Here is a 17,900-nt window from a genome sequence, read left to right on the forward strand (position 1 = left end):
TGGGTTGCTCCTGAGCTCAAGCAGCAGCCACAGTTGTTACTACAGTGAAGTACATTCTTGTCAACCCCAGGCCCTTGCAAGGGGAATGCACAATGCTGGCTTTCCTTGAGCAAAGCAGCTTGCCCCAGAGTGGTCTCCTTTGCAACGTCTACCTTCCATGAAGGGCTAATTATTCTCATTGCCAGTCATCTCTTCACAGACTCTCTCTGGCACTCCCCTGTGATCACCTCGTTTTAGAACATGAAGGTGCTTTAAACCAAATCGAAGAGGTGTTTTGTGGAGCCAACCCCGACTTGACTCACCTCCATGTTTGGCCACGGAGTCTGCCCTGCCAGGGTCCGCGCGGCCACTGAGCAGCTTCCCCACTGCTTGGCTGTGGGCTCTCATTTTATATTAATTCCCCAAGTTCTGGCTGCTCACAGCTGGTGCTGGGTCAGTTTTGGAGAAACCTCTTTAATATTAGAACATCATGGCTGGAGCATTTGGGTCTTTCCTGACATAGCGCTTGGATCCCCTGGGAGACCCATTTCTCACCCCAGGTTCTCAGGAGGGGAGGGATAGCTGAGGAAATGGAGAGGAAGACTAAGAACAGTCACAGGGGACCCTTAGTGTCCTCATTGGGTGGTTCTGTTGGGTTCTGGATATACACAACGGGGATGATTCTGGAAACTGGATGATTTGGGGATAGATGGCTCAATGTGTAGTATGTAGAATACGGCCTCACCACCAGGACCACTAATGGTGAAACTCCTGCCCTCACCATGAAGCCCAAGGGCGGTAATTGCTTCCGGATAGACCTCCTTCCGCTGCCTGCCTGTTGCTGTGGATAACCTGCCACTGGAGCAGAATCCCTTGGGATTTTGCTTCCCAGAGAAATGGCATAGGGTGCTCCCCACCCTCCTCCCTTTCTGCCATCCCCCCACATTGCCCCAGTCAGGGCTCAGATACCCGAGAAGAGCTGCAACCTGGCTCCCCAGGCTCACCCTGCTCTTGGTGGATGCCAGAGGGAAGAGCCCTGCTTAGGGGAAGCAGAAGGAGGCGGATGGAGACGGGAAGAGATGATTCCATCCAGCAGTGCTGGTGAGAGACAGGCGGGCTAGGGCAGGCTGTCAGTGTCATTGGGGATGCTATTAAGGGCATTCATGAGGCAGCACACACGTCTGGAGTCCCATCTGACTGGCATCAACAAATGTCCCTGTTCCGTTCATTCTGGAAGGGGGGCTTTAATTAGGCATGAAGAGATTTATCAAACGGCGGCCCCTTGGAGCTGTTGGTCTCTTTGCCATCTGGACGGATGGCTTCGTACCCTGTGACAACAACAGCGGGAATGATTTATGAGGTCCCGCAGGGACCTGGTAAAACCTGAATGGCTTTTGTCCTCCCCCCAAAAGGAGGGAGGCTTTGCCTTTGTGGGTGCAAAATCTGGGGTTCGTGTTGAGGTTCATGTTCATGTCTGACTCTGTGAAGGCAATGCCCAGACCTGTGGCAGCCAGGACTGTGCTTAAGGTCAGTTTCCTGTTTGCAGTGACCCAGCCACAAGGATTAACAGAAGATTCCATAAGGGGGTAAGACCTGAGTGCAAATTCTGCCAGTGAGCTATGGGGCTTCATGCAGTTTTTTGCCTCAGTTTTATGACCCATCCAATAAAAATAATGATTTCTGCATCTGCCCAGTTCATATGATTTTTTTGGAGGTTCTTATGACATTACAGATGCAAAATGACTTCATTAATTATACAGCCCTCCGCAGGCATTCAGGATTTAATCCAACAAACATTTATTGAGCAACTGCTGTGTGCTATGCACCTCTCCTGGTGCTGTGATGGACACAGATGAGAAAAACACAGTCCCTGCCCTTGGCGAGCTTACAATCTAAGAACGGTCATAGGACAAGTGCACAATAACTATAATACAAGGCAGAGTATGGTAAGTGCCATGAGAAAGGTACAAATAAAGTGCTATGGTGGTCCAGCGGAGGGAGAGATCCCAGTGGTTGGTAGATCAGGGAGGGCTTCATGGAAGATGTAGTTTCTGAATGGGCCTTGAAGGGAACAGAAGAAGAACAGCAAGACCAAAGGCACAGAGACAGGAAACCCGGGCACCCCTTCCAGAAATAGCAACAATTCTAGATGGACCAGTGCAAGGTGTAAAGAAGGAATGGGGTGTTACTGGGTGGTCTACAGTGTCAGGGTGAAGACTTATACTTTATTTTGTGGGTCAGGGGAATGTTTAAAGTTTTGTGAATGGCTGGAGATAAAAATCGCCATGCAGGTGCAGGACGCCGGGGGTGTGCCAACGTTCCCAGAGTGAGGGCAAGGGAGCATGCTGCTGCAATTGTGTGAGCCACGGGGAGGCAAGGACAGAGCTGGTGGGGAGGGGTGACAAGGGGACCCCTGGAGAAGAGTCGAAGATGACTTTTGGGTCTCAGACTTGGGTGGTTGAGAAGGTCGTGGGGCTTTTCTCATGAAGAGAGAGGATTGTGGCAGAAGGGGGGGCAGACATGATGAACTTGCCTTTGGGTGCATGAGGTCTATGGCGCCACCAAGGGGTAGTGTGGGGATGCCACGGAAGGCGCCCATGTACAGAGTGTCCATGTGGTGGGGCAAGGTGGAGAGAAGGAAATGATGGTCTGACCCTCCTCGGGTCCTTTTTGGATCCAGGTAAGGGTGGCAATAAATAAATCATAAATACATAAATAAATAAATACATAAATACACGATGAGGCATTGGGAAGGGAGGAGAGCATGGCATCCTGGGCACCAAGGGGACAGGGGTATCCAGGAAGGGTCACTGTGGAACCAAGCCATGTGGGGAGCTTGGGGATGACAAGGGGTCTTTTGGTGTGGCCACGTGGAGGGTGCTGAGTTGCAGGTCCCTGGAGCATGGAGGCCAGGTTGGGGGGACCTCAGCTCAAGCACCAGAGACCGCTTCCCAAGGCTGGTCATGATGGGAAGGGAGGGAAGAGGCCGCAGAAGCCGGGATGGGTGGTGTGTGCTGGGGGAAGTGAGGACAGAGGTGGCAGAGGAGTGGCTGGGGAAAATGTCACTGGTCAGAGGACAGATGTCTCTTCCTCCCAGAAATGGGAGCGGGGAGGAAAGAGAGCAGGAGATCTGGAGGAGAGATGGTGTTTTGGATGGCTCCATCAGCCAAGGAGGTGGCTGCTGGAGGGCGGTGGTCATCTGGGGACTTGAGGAGCATGGGGGTCTCGGGGGCTCCAGGGTGGGTGATGGCAGAGTACTGGTGATGGCAGAGCAGGAGGTGACTGGAAGGGTCTCCTGCTCCGAGGATGGCCATGCCACTGTCGTCACAAGGTGGTGGACCAGGTGGTAGGGACGGATGCAGGCTGGGACTCGGGGCCACCCAGGCTAGCTGGCCTGTGCCAGAGGCTACGGTGTCGCCTCAGTCAAACTGAACTTCTCTGAATGGGCAGAGGGGGCAGGCTGCCTCCTGACTGTGCGCCCAGCTGGAGGAGCAGGAGCCAGTGGGGGAGCCCAGGCCCCTGGAGCTTCTGCCATCAGTGGCCAGAGCATTCTGGTGGCGCAGGACCTGTGAGCTGGGGAACAGAAGGGTGTGGATGGTCCTGGCTCCCCAGCCCTTCTCTGGGGAGAAGCTGAGGACAGGTTCTCAGGGCTCCTTCTACTTCAACAGCCGCCACTGTCAGTTTAAAGGAGCCACGACAATGGGACACTATGGGACAATGGGGGACAATGCTCAATATGGGACAGAAGGAAAATCATCTCTTCCACGGAGCTCTGGCCGGTACACAGAACACGGGGCCAACCCCAGGACCTGGCATCCCAGCTTCCCTAGGACTCACCACTGGAACGTTCTGGAGTCCAAAGCCTTAGTTAATTCACCGAGACCCAGGCAATTCTACCTGTTCCCCAGGGCATTGCCAGCTTCAGACATTAAATGTCTTCCAGGGCCTTTGAGATCCTCAAGATGAAAGGCTCTGGAGAAGTGTAAAATATGATACTAATTACTTCCATTTCTTGTGAGGGAGTCCAACCACTCAGTTCCCACAGAGGCTGTTAGGGCTGTTGCTTTTTAAAATATTCATTTTATAATGCAAATCCCAAATCTCAGACTTCAAGCATCAACAGCAAGAACAACAAGGGAAGAAACACAGAGATGCAGGGTGGCAATCGTAGTCGCGGTTTGGAGCTGGGGTATCCACGTGTGGGGGTTGATGGTTCTGCGTACCCTTCCCACAGCCTCTTCTTCCCCTCAGTCATGAATTTAGAGCCAACGTCCTATTCTGAATTGCCGCTGATTAATCATGTCCGGTCTCATGCGCTTGGGAGCAGATCTGGGTTACTTTTCTTAACTCCCTTCACCTTCAAGATAATGGTTTTTTACTTATCTTTCAAATATGTTTGAAAACACTGTTATTTATCAGGTGAGGGAATACATCTAACTAATCAGGCCGGCTGATGCTTGTCTATATGTGACCTCTGATTCTAGCCCCTAAGTGATTGGCATGGAGCCCAGATTTCCCCAGGGAGATTGTGTCCAGTATTTGGATACTGCATTTGGCTTTGGGTTAAAAAAAAAAAAAAAAAAGTCTTAACTATTAATCTTAATAGGGGGCAAGAAGGATCTTCGTGAAATTCTAAAATCACTGCCTCCGTGGGGGAGGGTGGGCCGGTGGGGGTCGAGGTGGACATTGGAACCGCTCCCTGCAGACTTGAAAGCCTCAGTGTTGGAGCTCAGCGCCGGCTAATGTGACCATCAGGATAGGAAGATGATAAGGAAGTGACATTGACACAGGCAGTCTGGCTGCACAGGCCCCCCGAGTGCATGATGCAGAAAGCAAACAGAGCAGTTACAGAGAAATGAAGCTGGGTGCTTAACATTTTTTCAGGTCTCACGCTCTGGGGCTCTGTGAGGCACCCAGAAAGGCAATCATGTCTATTTTAAAAAGGGTGACATTTATCTTGATGGTGCCCTTTCAAGCTTTTGCCATGGCTTCCCCGGTGGCAGAAGGGGACAGTCCGGTCCCTCCAGTGACATTCTAACAGAGCAGGAAGGGGGCTAACCCAGAGGGTGGAATCCCAGGGCCCCTTGCTCCTTGGTGGACTCTAGTTGCTTTAAAGAACACCCGCCAAACCACCACATTCTGGACACGCTTCTGCCTTACTGTGGGGTGGAGTGCTCCCCTGAGCAGGAGGTCTCAAATTTTGAAAAACGCAAGGCTCTTTAGTGTCATCTGCCTGCTCTGTCCAGGTCCTCGGTGGTTCTTGCAAAGCCAGAATATGCACTGACCATAGTTTTTTCTCTAGCCTTCCCTCCACAGCTGTGGAAGCCTGGCTGGGACAGGTGGGTCCACCGGGGATCATCCCTGGGAGAGTTAAACTCCAAGTTTGTGGAACAAGGCCCACGGCTCTGAAGCGGCCTCTGCTTCCCAGTGTCCCTATACTCCTCTGCCAGGCTGGACCCCTCAACCTCCTTCTCCTCTCTGAACAGCACCATTTTAGACTTGGGTCAAGATGTCCCTTCTGGGTCTTGGCTCACCCAGGATCCACATATCTCGGAGGCTTGGGGCAGCTGCCAACAGGTGGCTCTCCATCCATCCATGAGCCCAAAGATCTCTCCAATCCAGGAAGCAGTTTGTCATCCAAAGTCATGGGACTGGCTTCTTTTTCATGTCAAGTCCTTCTGCCCTTAAAGATGGACCGAGTCTCCATCTGGTTTGGGTGGGTTCTCCACACCTTCTTCCTGTGGCTTATCTGCCTAATGCTAGATGAACACCACACAGTTATAAATACTCAGGTCAATATATATATGCAGGTATAGATATATATATTCTGGTCACTGTTTTACACTTGAACAAAGAAAACCACTAGCCTGCTTGTTGTATAATTTGTACCACCCCGACTCCCATCTGCCTGTGGTGTAGCTGGCAGGAAATGTGAGCCACTGAGTCCCACGAGGTGCCCAGCTTACGTGGCCCCGTCACACTGGCCAACAGTCAGTTTCAAAGCCCCCTGCTCATGCAGGCTCTTGAGGGCCTTGAACTCCAAAGGCATGGTGTGGGGGCTGGCCTGGGAGGTGTAGCCGTACTTGAGGCTGTCGTAATAGTGGTACTTGACGGGGTTCTGGTTCTGATCTAGTGGAAAGGGCCAGAAGCCATAGAGGTAGATCTGGTTGCAGAAACGTGTGGCCAGGGTGTACATCAAGAGACCGGTGGTGGGTCTTTTGATGTGGACTTTGTTGGTCAGCCAGTATCTGAAAAAAAAAGAAAAAGTGAGAAGAGAAACAAAAAAGAAACGTGAGCTTGTGAATCACTTTTCCAGGAAGGGAACAATTTCTTTCTTTATTTTTTTAAGGTTTGAAATGTTAGATTTCCTTCCTTCCTTTTTCCTTCCTTCCTTCCTTCCTTCCTTCCTTCCTTCCTTCCTTCCTTCTCAAGTTAGTTAACATTCAGTGTAGTCTTAGCTTCAGGAGTAGATCCCAGCGATTCATCTCTTACATATGACACCCAGTGCTCATCCCAACAAGTGTCCTCCTCAATGCTCATCACCTATTTTCCCCACCCCCATCAACCCTCAGTTTGTTCTCTGTGTTTAAGAATCTCTTGTGGTTTGCCTCCCTCTCCGTTTTTATCTTATTTTTCCTTCCCTTCCCATATGATCACCTGTTAAGTTTCTCAAATTCCACATATGACTGAAATCATGTGATACCTGTCTTTCTTTGACTGACTTATTTCGTTTAGCATAATACCCTCCAGTTCCATCCACATTGTTGCAAATGGCAAGATTTCATTCTTTTTCATCACTGAGTAGTATTCCATTGTATATATACACCACATCTTTATCCATCCATGAGTCGATGGACATTTGGATAGTTCCATAATTTGGCTATTGTTGAAAATGCTGTTATAAACATTGGGGTGCATGTGCCCCTTAGAATCAGCATTTTTGTATCCTTTGGATAAATTCCTAGTAGTGCAATTGCTGGGTAATAGGACAGTTTTATTTTTAATTTTTTGAGGAGCCTCCACACTGTTTTCCAGAGTGGCTGCACCAGTTTGCATTCCCACCAATAGTACAAAAGGGTTCCAGGAAGGGGACAATTAAAAAATTTTTTTAAATCTTATTTTTGAGAGAGAGACAGAGTATGAGCAGGGGAGGAGCAGAGAGAGACACACAGAAACCGAAGCAGGCTCCAGGCCCTGAGCTGTCAGCACAGAGCCCGATGCAGGGCTCGAACTCACAGACCTGAGATCATGACCTGAGCCGAAGTCAGGATGCTTAACCGACTGAGCCACCCAGGCGCCCCTCCACTGTGGTTCTTCTGCTTGGTTTTCAAACTCACTGGGGTGTGTGGTATAACCTCTTTCTTGTAAAAGTTTCTCTTTACCCTAGGCTGAATCCCTTTATATGCAGTAGTACATATGCTTCGGTGGAAAGACAGAATTCCTTACCACCGACTCCGCACGACCATGTGTCCACGCCAGACGCTGACTGTATTTTTCTGACCTCACACTCTCGGGGCCTCACCCCATGTGCTCCACCTGCCATTGTGAGACACATGCACTCCCCGCCACAGTGAGGCTTCTGATGACACCTGAGCACAGTGATACGTGTGACTGTATAGTCACACACACCAACTGAATTCACGCCAGAAGTAAAAGTATGCCAGGCAGAACATTTACATGTTGTTGGAAGTTGAAACTGCTTCGTTAGTCACAGTGGTTTTTAGCTAAAAGCTGGGCGAGCAGGGGGAAGATTTTCTTGAAGCTCAGGTATGCCCTGTCTTTTGCAAGTGGTTCTTTCTGCAGCCCCCAAAGGGAAACCCCAAGACATTCCAGAAAGCTAACCTTAAAATCCTTTTTTTTTTTTTTTGTGGGGGGGAGGAGGTATTAGCCATTGGCTCAGACAAGCTTACAGATTCCTAATAACCCATATAATTTCAGTATATCAGGAATATTTGCTATAATGAAACCTATTTCCAGGACACCCCCCCCACCTCCCTTGGTCCATCCTGTCAGGGTGGGTGATTTGAATCTCCCCTTAGAGTTTGCTGGTGGAGGCTGTGGTCCCAGGTGGCCAGAATCAGAGCAAACATGATTCTCTGGAGCACCGTGTGCTCCGGGGGGAGGCAGGTACAGGCAACTGCTGTTATCTCATGAGCCTGTCACTTGAAGACCACTGTGCTTGGGTCTCTTGTTTCATCCTGTCTGGGCCAAGCAACTTCCCTGTGGCTGAATTTTTCAACCCAGAATCAGAAGAAGGGGACACAGGCAGAGAGCAAGACAATGGCTCCACTAACCACAAACACAACTGGGAAAAAATAGGGGGAAAACCTGTGTGGACATCGTGCAGACCTTCATCATTTCTTCCCTGCACGGCTGAGAAGCTTACTCCCAGCTGATACGTGGGGGTCATGGAGCCGGCTCAGAGCGGGCGCTTGGTGCTGAGGTCGAGGCTCACCAGAGAAGGTGTCCTTCCTTGTATGTTCAACGGGGCTGAGCTGAGCTTGGAAGGCCCCGGGGGAGCAGGGGCAAAAGCAGGGAGAGTACAAGGAGGAGAAGAATCCCAGCAGAGTAGCAGCTGATGTTTGGATCGCCCCACACATCTTTAACAAAGTGCTCATTCACCTTGGCTTAACTACCTCTGATAACAGGGAGCTCTCCCACTCCTGTGCTAGCCTGTTGCATTTTCGGTTCTAACTCGATGGTTTTCGACCTCGGCTGTCCACTGAATGGCCTGGAGCTTTAAGAGCACTGAACCTGAATGCAACCTCTAGGTGCAGACTGGACACTGGGAATTTTAAAACCTTCTCCAGTAGTTCAAATGTGCAGCCAAGGCTACAAAGCCCTGCTCTCACTGGTAGGTGGTTCTACTAAGAGGAAGGTATATTTGGAGAAAAGATGGGCAACGAGTGAGTCTAAAAGGAATAGTCGTAGAGTTTTAAAGACGATTGAGCCCAGAGAACTCATCTAGCCCGGCAGCCTGGCAGGGGATGTGACACAGTGAGCTGGGAGCTGGGATGTGTGTAGAGAAAACCAGTGCCCACTCTCAGGCTTGCCAGTGATGGGACTGTGGCATCTAATAGGGCACTCAGTTTTACCATTGTCCAGTATGGTGGTGCCGAATTTTCTGATTTTTTTTCCCAAGAGTATCAGAGATCTGGATTTTTATGCAATTTCTTGAAGCTTTTAAATGTTGGCAACTAATTAAAACAAACAAACAAACAGGGGCTCCTGGGTGGTTCAGTTAAGCATTCAACTTCGGTTCGGGTCCTGATCTCACAGTCCGTGGGTTCAAGCCTCGTGTCTGTCTAAGCACTGATTGCTCAGAGCCTGGAACCTGGTTCAGGTTCTGTGTCTCCTCTCTCTGCCCCTCCCCTGCTCACATACCCTCTTTCTCTCTCTCTCAAAAAAATAAAATAAATTAAAAACATCATGTGAGGCCCTATTGGGTGAGTCAACAGACTGTATCTGTGGGTAATCGATGGGTCTCCTAGATTGAACTTGACCTCTTCTTTCAGGTTCCAGGGGAAAACGCAGCAGTCCTAGATGTGCCTGAGAAAAGGTTAGATAGAGTTTAGATAAAACGCTGCCTCCCCACTCCTGGTTTTTGGGCCTCTTCCGCCCTAGGGTGATTCTGAGAGGGTCGAGGCCAGGACCGAGCTGGCCACAGAGGCTGTTGACCCTACCCAGGGGCGTGCGGGCCACCGCAGTGTCCCTGCACGAGAGCATAGCTCCATTTGCTCCCTGAGCAAATTGAAGCCCTAACACCGGCCACATGCCAGATTAAGGGATTTGTGGTTTGTTTATTTTCTGATTGTAAGACCTTTCGCCTGAGAAGGCTTTTGGATATGAATTTCTTTTCAGGACATCAGTGCTGTGCTCAGAGACGGGGAGGGAAGAGTTTGATCAGGAGGAGGTCTGAGGTTACACAGACACATGCTCTGCCCTCCCTTGCAGATGTGACTTTCATCCCCACGTCTCCTTGGTGAACACTGTCTTTCCCCTCCCCTCGCCGCCCCCCTCCCCCAAACTAACCACATGAATCACATCTTCCTGGAAATGTTCTTTTTGTTCCATTCCTTCCCAGTTCCTACTGAGGTAATCGCTTCCACCTATTATGAACATTGCTCCTGCTTCTCCTGTGGTGCTTATCAATCTGGCCTGATAATTCGCTAGTGTATGGGTTGGTCTCCCCCCCTAAACAGTGCTGGAATTTCCTCCAGAGCAGGGGCCGTGCCTTATACTCCTGGTAGGAGCTTCAGAGGCACCTGGCTCATTGCACGGGGCAGCCAGGGCACTGTGGTGAGGACAGCAGCACTCAACAAACACTCCATGTGCCCTCCTACATCTCCCGGTATCCCTTGCAATTGGACAGGAGTCATGTGACCAGTTTTTGCCAATAGGCTGTGACAAGAAATGTGTCCCTTGGGGGCCAATGTTTCTTTTTTTTTTAATTTTTAAAAAATATTTATTTATTTTTGAGAGAGAGAAACAGAGTGCGAGCAGTGGAGGGACAGAGAGGGAGACACAGAATCTGAAGCAGGCTCCAGGCTCTGAGCTGTCAGTGCAGAGCCCGAAGTGGAACTCGAACTCACAAACTGCAAGATCATGACCTGAGCTGATGTCAGACACTCAACTGACTAAGCCACCCAGGCGCCCCAGGGCCAATGTTTCTTAAGAGCTGGCCCTCCCTTCTTCTCTTCTGCCTTGGAGAACCTCAAAGCCTCTCATAAAGACGGTGTCAGCCTAAGAAGGAAGAATCCTAGATCCCTGAATCACTGGCTGGAAGAGGCTGGGAGCCGACCTGCACCACACCTTGCCCGAATGAGCAATGAGCTTCAGTTGTGCTAAACCATGAAGGGTCTGGGGGTTGTTACTGTAGCACAGCCTACAACCACTATTATCCTGGCTTCCATTGTGCTCAGCAAACGTTTGACTCAAATGGAACTGGAAAATACAAAGAAGTCAAAAAGCAGAAAGGGGGACGCCCAGCAGCGCACACGGCCTTGTACCTGTGGCTGGCGGGTCCGGGGCCGGAGATGCCTGCCCTCTCGGATCTGCTGCCAGCCTTTCCACCGAGAGTCAATCACTGGGGAAGGTGTTAACAGCAAAGGAGGCTCCAGATTGAATCGAGAGCTCAGGGGCGCAGAGGGACCCACTTAATTCCCATCCTGCAGCCATGGGTAAACAAGAACACTCCTGAGCGATGTCTGACAGGGACACGGGGGTGCCGTTTAATGAGCAGCTTGTAATAGAAGCTGACTGAGTCATGTGGGAACAAATCACCCTTGATTTCCTTTCTATCTCCTCAGTCGCTCTGGCCAATTTAGAGACTGTGTGTGTGGCCGACTTGTACACTATTTCCTTCCTTAGGATAACAGCTGGGTGTTAAAACACAAACTAATTAATTTTGCCTTCCCAAATGAGGTTAGCTGGGTGCATCCGGGATGTTGTATTGACAATGCACCTTTAATATCCCAGTCTTGAGATTTTAATTAGAAGGCAAAGTAATCTCAAAGAAGGCAGTAATTATTTTTCAAATTGGTTACCCCAATTGCCAAGACGATTAAGCGCCGTATTTTATGAGCATGGACAGCAATAGATGAGGATTGCCAAAATCATCTCCAAAGCACATTTGTCCTTCTTCCTGGCTCCCTGGGCTCGGGATGTGGCAAGCGCAATGGTTGCCACTGTTGGAAAAAGACGCCAAAAGGGCTTTCTCTAAGACACTAAAAGCACTTTGTGGGACATAGCTCATGTTGTCCTTAAGGAGCAGGAATGCCTTACAGGTAGTTACCATGGGACACTTGGTGTCGCTTTGTGCAAGGTCAGCAGCAAAGTAGGGGACAAGACCCTCAGACTCCTGGTCTCCCATTATCCACGTCAACAGCCTGGGCCCTGATCTGAGGGCCCACAGCTGTCTTTTCTGACCACAGCCCTCTGCATAGGGCTCTGGTATCCTGGGGAACATCTCAGGATGAGGCTGCCCAGCTTTGTGACGATGGAGAGCTGGGGATTTTGTCTCAAAATCTGGAAGGGGGGCAGTGCAGAGCTAAGTCCCGTGGATGGTTGAGGCCCATTCCTGGTCCTCAGGCCTCTGTGCTTACCCAAACCAATGCTCTTCAGTCGAGTCAGCAAGGTTAACCTCAAGTAAGACCATGCCACCAAAAACTCCCCAGTGACTCTCAGAGTCCCCGGGAGAATGTCCAGTGGCCTCAGCCAGGCTTGTGAAGCCCTCGTGAGCTGGGCCTGAAATCCCTCCTACCGCCTGGCATACACAGCCACATGGCTACAAGGTACTTCTTGGTTTCTAGCAGGACATCACCACCTCCCAGTTCTCCTGGCTGGCAATTCCTTTGTATGGTCTCAGCTTCGATGTCACTTCCCGGACCTCCCCAGATGGGTCTGTGCCTGTGTGCTGTTCTTTCCCTAGCAGAGCACTTATCACCCTATGCTATAATTATTCATTTACTTGTCTTTCTCCTCCCCTACAATTAAAAATTCTGTGAGCAAGTGGACTGACTTCCTGCTTCTTTATGACCCCAGATCCTAGCATAGCTCATGCACAGAGTGGGTGAATCACAAATCTTTATTCAATGAAGCAATGAGTGGAAATGAGCAAGCAGAGGCCAGTGATTCCCTGTGGGGGCACTGGTCAGAGAAGTGAAGGAGGCTGGCCTTACCATAGACCCTTCTAGGCAGCCACGAGGCCTGCACATGAGAGAGGCACGCTAACGGTATGATGCCAAAAAACATGAGGAAAAATCACGATGCTGATCCCTTCAGGGCTTCCTCCTGCTACAGGGAGGGCCCCTTGGGGAGTCAAGAGACTGTCGCTCATGCACAGGGATCACCCTTTGGCCCAGCAGGGACAGAAAGACCACCTCTTGGGGGTTGAAAACTTGTGGCTGGATCCTGGAGGTTAAACTGACGCCACTCCAGACAGGAAAAAAAAATAATAATTAACCTCATTCATAACTAAAGGAATCCAATTTCACACAACAGTCAGATGCCATTTTCCACTGGATTGGAAACATAACAAATGTTGATAATATACCACGTTGGCAAGGTTATGGAAAAACAGGAATTTTCAATAATCGTAGGTGGGAGTGTAAATTGGTACCTACCTCTAGTGAGGGCAATTTGGTAACCTCTATACAAACTAACAATACCCACATTCATCTCTCTTTAGCGATGGCACATCTAACGAGCAAGCCTATACATGCATGTATGTGTGCAGGTGTCAGTATAAGATGATCACTGTGGCAGTGATTATACTAGGACAAGATTGGAAAAACCCACGGTGACCACCAATGGCTTCTGCTCACAGAAATTATTGCCCAGACACTGTAAAGGAGAGCTAGGTGCTGTGTACTGATGTGGAATGATTTCCAGAATATATCAAGGTACGGTGCTTAAAACACGCTCCCTTATGTTTAAAAGTGGCTATTTCTGGAGGAGTATACACAGAAAACCAGTTTAACAGGCTGCCTCTGTGGAGGAAGGCTTGCTTGCTTTTCACTTTAAATCCTTTTAGACTGTTTGGATTTTTCTTTTTACTATGTGCATTTGCTATTTAAAAAATAGAGAGACAGTCTATGAAAAATGACTTAATACCGCAGACCTCTCTCCTTTCCTCCATGTAACGCCGTCATGGAATATACACTCCACGTCCCTGGAGGAGACTGGAACCCGGCTCCTGGACTGGCCCTAAGGACACGTTCTTTGGACTGAGATGGGCATGTGTGGGAGGGGCCACCTCCCAACTGCCCTGGTCTTGCCTCTTATTCTCTGCACCAGGCTTGCTCTCTCACCCATCCAACCTCAGGCTTCTCCAGGCTGCCAGGCAGCAGTGCCCGCTCTGCAGATCTGCTGCTCCAGCCCTGGCTGGGATGCCCGCTGGATCACTGCCATCCTACGGCCTACGTTCAGCACTTTTGGTGCCCAATTAAGCACCAATTCACAGGCTTCCTCTGCACCAGGCCCACGGTTGGGCAGCTAAACGGGCCAGGCAGCAGGCTGCTTTCCTGCCCGAGGGCCACCCTCTCAGTGGGTCACAGCCTTCCGAATTGTTGTCATTGAATCTGAGCCATTCACTACCAGCTGCGGACCAGAGTGTTCCCCATCCTGCAGCCACGTTCAGCTGCCTGGGTGTCCTTCCGCTGGGTTGCTCATCTCCCTTGCCAGCAGCCAGCCGGGGCACTGTGCCATCCTGCAGTGTGGCAGAGCCAGAAGCCCTCTGGAAGAGCTGTTCAGTCAGGGGCAGGGCCAGTATGAAGAGTCAAGGGCAGGCTTTCTTAGCACCAGGCTGCCCCCTCCCTGCAAAGCCCCTGCCCAAGAACTACCTCAGATGGGCAAGCATCTGCAGAGTAGCCAGTGGTTAGAGACTCTCCTGGCACAGGTGCAATGAATCAAAGACTCTCTGAGTGGAAAAGGTGACCATATAGCCCAATTGTTGTGGGCTGAAAGATGTTCCCTCAAAACTCGTCTGTGGAAGTCAACCTCAGAATCTCATCTGGAGATCAGGGTCTTTACAGAGGTAATGAAGTTAAAATGAGGTAATTAGGGTGGCCCTTATTCCAATGCAATGGATGTCATAATACGCAGGGGGGATTTGGAGATACACAGGCACACAGGGAGAACGATGGAGCTGGTCCTCCACAAGAGAGAGGCCTGGAACAGATTCTTCCCTCAGAGCTCTTGGAAGGACTTCCAGTTTCCATATCTGTGAGACAATAATTTCCTGTTGTCAATTTAGGTCACTCGGCCTGTGGTCCTTTGTTATAGCAGTCCTCACAAACTAATACACTAACTCTGCCTGATGCAGGTTTCCCAAGTCATGGCCCACCAAGAGGCATTCACTGCCGCCTGAACAAGAGGCAACCAAGCTCATTTCAGATGACCTTTATTTGTTGGAATGTTCTTCCCAGTGTCCAGATGAAACCTGACTCCCTTTATATCCCTCCTCAACCTTAGTTCTACACCTGGAGCCTCACAGGCCAAATCCTTGAGCCCCTCAAGGGCAAAATCCTTGCTTCATTGACTTTTGTGTTCCCCCAGGATAGGCCTGGAGCCTTCTGGGAGCCTATAAATACTTGTTAATCAGAGAAAGATTGTTCTCATGCTCTTTGGAGACTTCTCTGTCTAAAGCTTTCAACTTTCGAACTTCTCTGCCACTGTGGTCCTTCTCATGCCTGGGCCTGGGACCTAAAACATCTCCAAGTGGGATTTGACCAAGGTCATTGCTGATCTCCCAGACTCTTGAAATGTTATACATTTTGTATAAGATCTAAGATTTTAGATTATACAGTTGTTTAGAACTTGAGTACAGAATCTTGCATTTATCCATATTAAATTCCCTCTTAGACTGACTAATTGTTTCAGCCCATCAAAAGAAGTGTGGATTCAACTCTGAGCCCCAAATATTAGGACTGTCCCAAAAGTCATGTCTTCTGTGCATTGGCTGAGGAGACAACTGATGCCTTCATCTAAGCCATTGGTAAAAATGGGGATAGTTGGCAGGATGGGAGGCTGGTGGAATGTTCTTAGAGATCCCCATGAAATCAACCTTTAATTAATTAGTGTCTTTGGGTATCAGCGGTCAACAGACAGTGGTCAGCCTATCTGTCAAGGACATGAGAGGAGGGATGGCAGTGGAAGAGTAGAGACAACTGAAGCCTATACACATGGGTTCTAGTCCTGCCGCTCTTCATCTGAGTGACCTGGGGTGATCCACTTAGCATTTCTGAGCCTGTTTCCTTGTGAGGAAAATGGGGATGAAAATAGTGTCTATCTTACAAGGCTTCTCTGAGAAGAGAGTTAACATTTGCTCCCTTTTACTCCTTGAACCATCCATCAGATCGCAGTTCTTTCTCCATCAAGAAATACTTTGTCAACGTATTGATCCTGGCTCTACCTGTCTACCATCCTCCTTGGAAAAGCAGAGCAGGACAGTGTGCCCTGGCATCGTCCAGTGAGCACAACTGCTCTCGGTGTTTACTTCTTCAGGTGTTCATGAGCCATTGATTGCACTGCTGACCTTTTTAAAATTCTGGCTTAGGGTTGACAACAAGCCCAGTGGAGTCCATATTTCACCCATGTTTAGAAAATTGGGGCAAGGATGGGCTGTTCCAGACTGTCCTTTTCCAATTTTTGTATGATTTGGAGAAGATCACAGCCAGCTTCTCAGTGGTCTTAGTGTACGATTTCTCCCAGGATGTTAATTGGTCTCGGTGTTGTTGAGAGTAGAGGTTCTCAAACTTATGCCATGCATCAGAATCACCTACTGGGTTTGTTAAAATGCAGATTTCTTGGCCCCAGTCCTACAGTTTCTGATTCAGTAAGCCCGGTTGGGCCCGAGAATTTGCATTTCTAACAGGTACCCAGGTGATGCTGATATTGCTGGTCTGGGGACCATGTTGAGAACCACTGGTTTCAAGCAGTTGGGTGGGATTGTAAGTAATGATACCAAAGGCTTTGTTACACTATCCACAGCTCTTCTTTGCTGAGAAGACAGATGTAGAAGAGAAATCAAGAGTCCAGTTTCCCTCTGTCTTTTGTAGCCTCTGCACCACCTGCCCTCATCTTTTTGGTTTTCCTTACTTGAAACATAAGATGCCCTTTCTGTTGTTCTTATTATTTTCTTAAGCTCAAACTCAGGCTTTGGCCTTCCTGACATTATTCTTCTAGGGCCTCTGTCATTATTCCCTGGTTATTGTAACAGGGGGCAAATGGATCCGGGGCGGGCGGGGGGCGGGGGTGATCCGGAGCAAGGGAGGAGTCCTGAATCTGTCTCTTGCCAGCCGTGGGACCTTATACAAGTTACTTACCACCCAAGGCTCAATTTTCTTATCTTTAAAATGGGATATTTGTAGTAGCTCTCTCATTACGTGACACAATGCTTAGCATGGTGTCTGGCACAGAAGTGTTAGGGATGGTTACTTGTGGCCCTTGTCTCTTTTCCTACATGTCCTTCTTAAATCTGAGGTCAATGGGGACCTGTTGACCAGTCGCCAGATGCTCTCTGAGTATCAGCACTGTGCAGCGGGAAGTGGCATTACCCTGGCCTCAAGGCACTTACACCTGAAACAATTAGTGACCAGAAGTAGGTTAATAATCACAAATGTGTACTAGGAGATTGTTGAACCAGGGAAACTGAAACCATGGTCATTTGGTGCCAGGTGTTAGTGCTGGATGGACTTAACACAAGCAGCATTGGCTCTAGAAGTGATTTATATACATGATTTCATGTGGTCTTCACAATAAGCCTATTGGCAGCTACTAGAGCATCCCACAATTTTTTCCCCCATGAATGGATGGACTGCGGACACTAAACCAGCCCTGGGAGCACAGTGACTTGCATGTGGACATATCTGGGCATTGCAAGCCACCCAACAGCCAAATGAATGAGGGAGGGCAGAGACCAAGGTGAGGTCAAGGGGCAAACGACACTGAGAGCCTCAACAGGGGGTTCCACAAGACTGTGTCAAGCCTCAGGTGCCAGCGGGTGTTTGGTGGGACCCTGAGGTATTCTCACCTTTTGGTGCATTTTGCCTGGTGGGAAAGCTGCCCCATACTCAGAACTGCCCTGTGAGCTGTGCTCATATATGCTGCTGCCCACTGTGGTCTCCTAACACCGCTTCCCCAGTGCGGCAGTGCCCGGCCCACTGAGCTCACTGGGCCCCCAATCCAGACTGGGCTGGGTGTAAATTTGCTGCATCTCATGCACTGGCTAGAGTGGGGTGATGTGCTTGAGTGCCTGGCTGTGCCTCTCACTGGCTGGGTGGTCTCCCACAAATCACCCAACCCGTCTGGGCATTGACTTCCTCATTTGCAGAATGAAGACGCTAGGATGACTCAAAGTTCATTCCCACTTGACATTCCCACCAGCAGGGCACAAGGATTCTGATTTCTTCACATCCTCA

The 17,900-nt window shown here is 49.6% G+C and overlaps 1 protein-coding gene across 1 annotated transcript in view; it reads right to left on the minus strand.

The window, feature by feature from the left end:
• Nucleotides 1-4,108: 4,108 nt before the first annotated feature.
• ST8SIA2 (ST8 alpha-N-acetyl-neuraminide alpha-2,8-sialyltransferase 2) overlaps nt 4,109-17,900 on the minus strand; it is a 32,272-nt gene continuing 18,480 nt past the window's right edge. Inside the window, exon 6 of the mRNA XM_049614063.1 lies at nt 4,109-6,227. Within this exon, the coding sequence (XP_049470020.1) occupies nt 5,942-6,227 (286 nt within the window). The 3' untranslated portion in view covers nt 4,109-5,941. The remainder of the gene's footprint in view (nt 6,228-17,900) is intronic.

The sequence above is a fragment of the Panthera uncia genome, assembly GCF_023721935.1.
Source record: "Panthera uncia isolate 11264 chromosome B3 unlocalized genomic scaffold, Puncia_PCG_1.0 HiC_scaffold_1, whole genome shotgun sequence".
Classification (NCBI taxonomy): domain Eukaryota; kingdom Metazoa; phylum Chordata; class Mammalia; order Carnivora; family Felidae; genus Panthera; species Panthera uncia.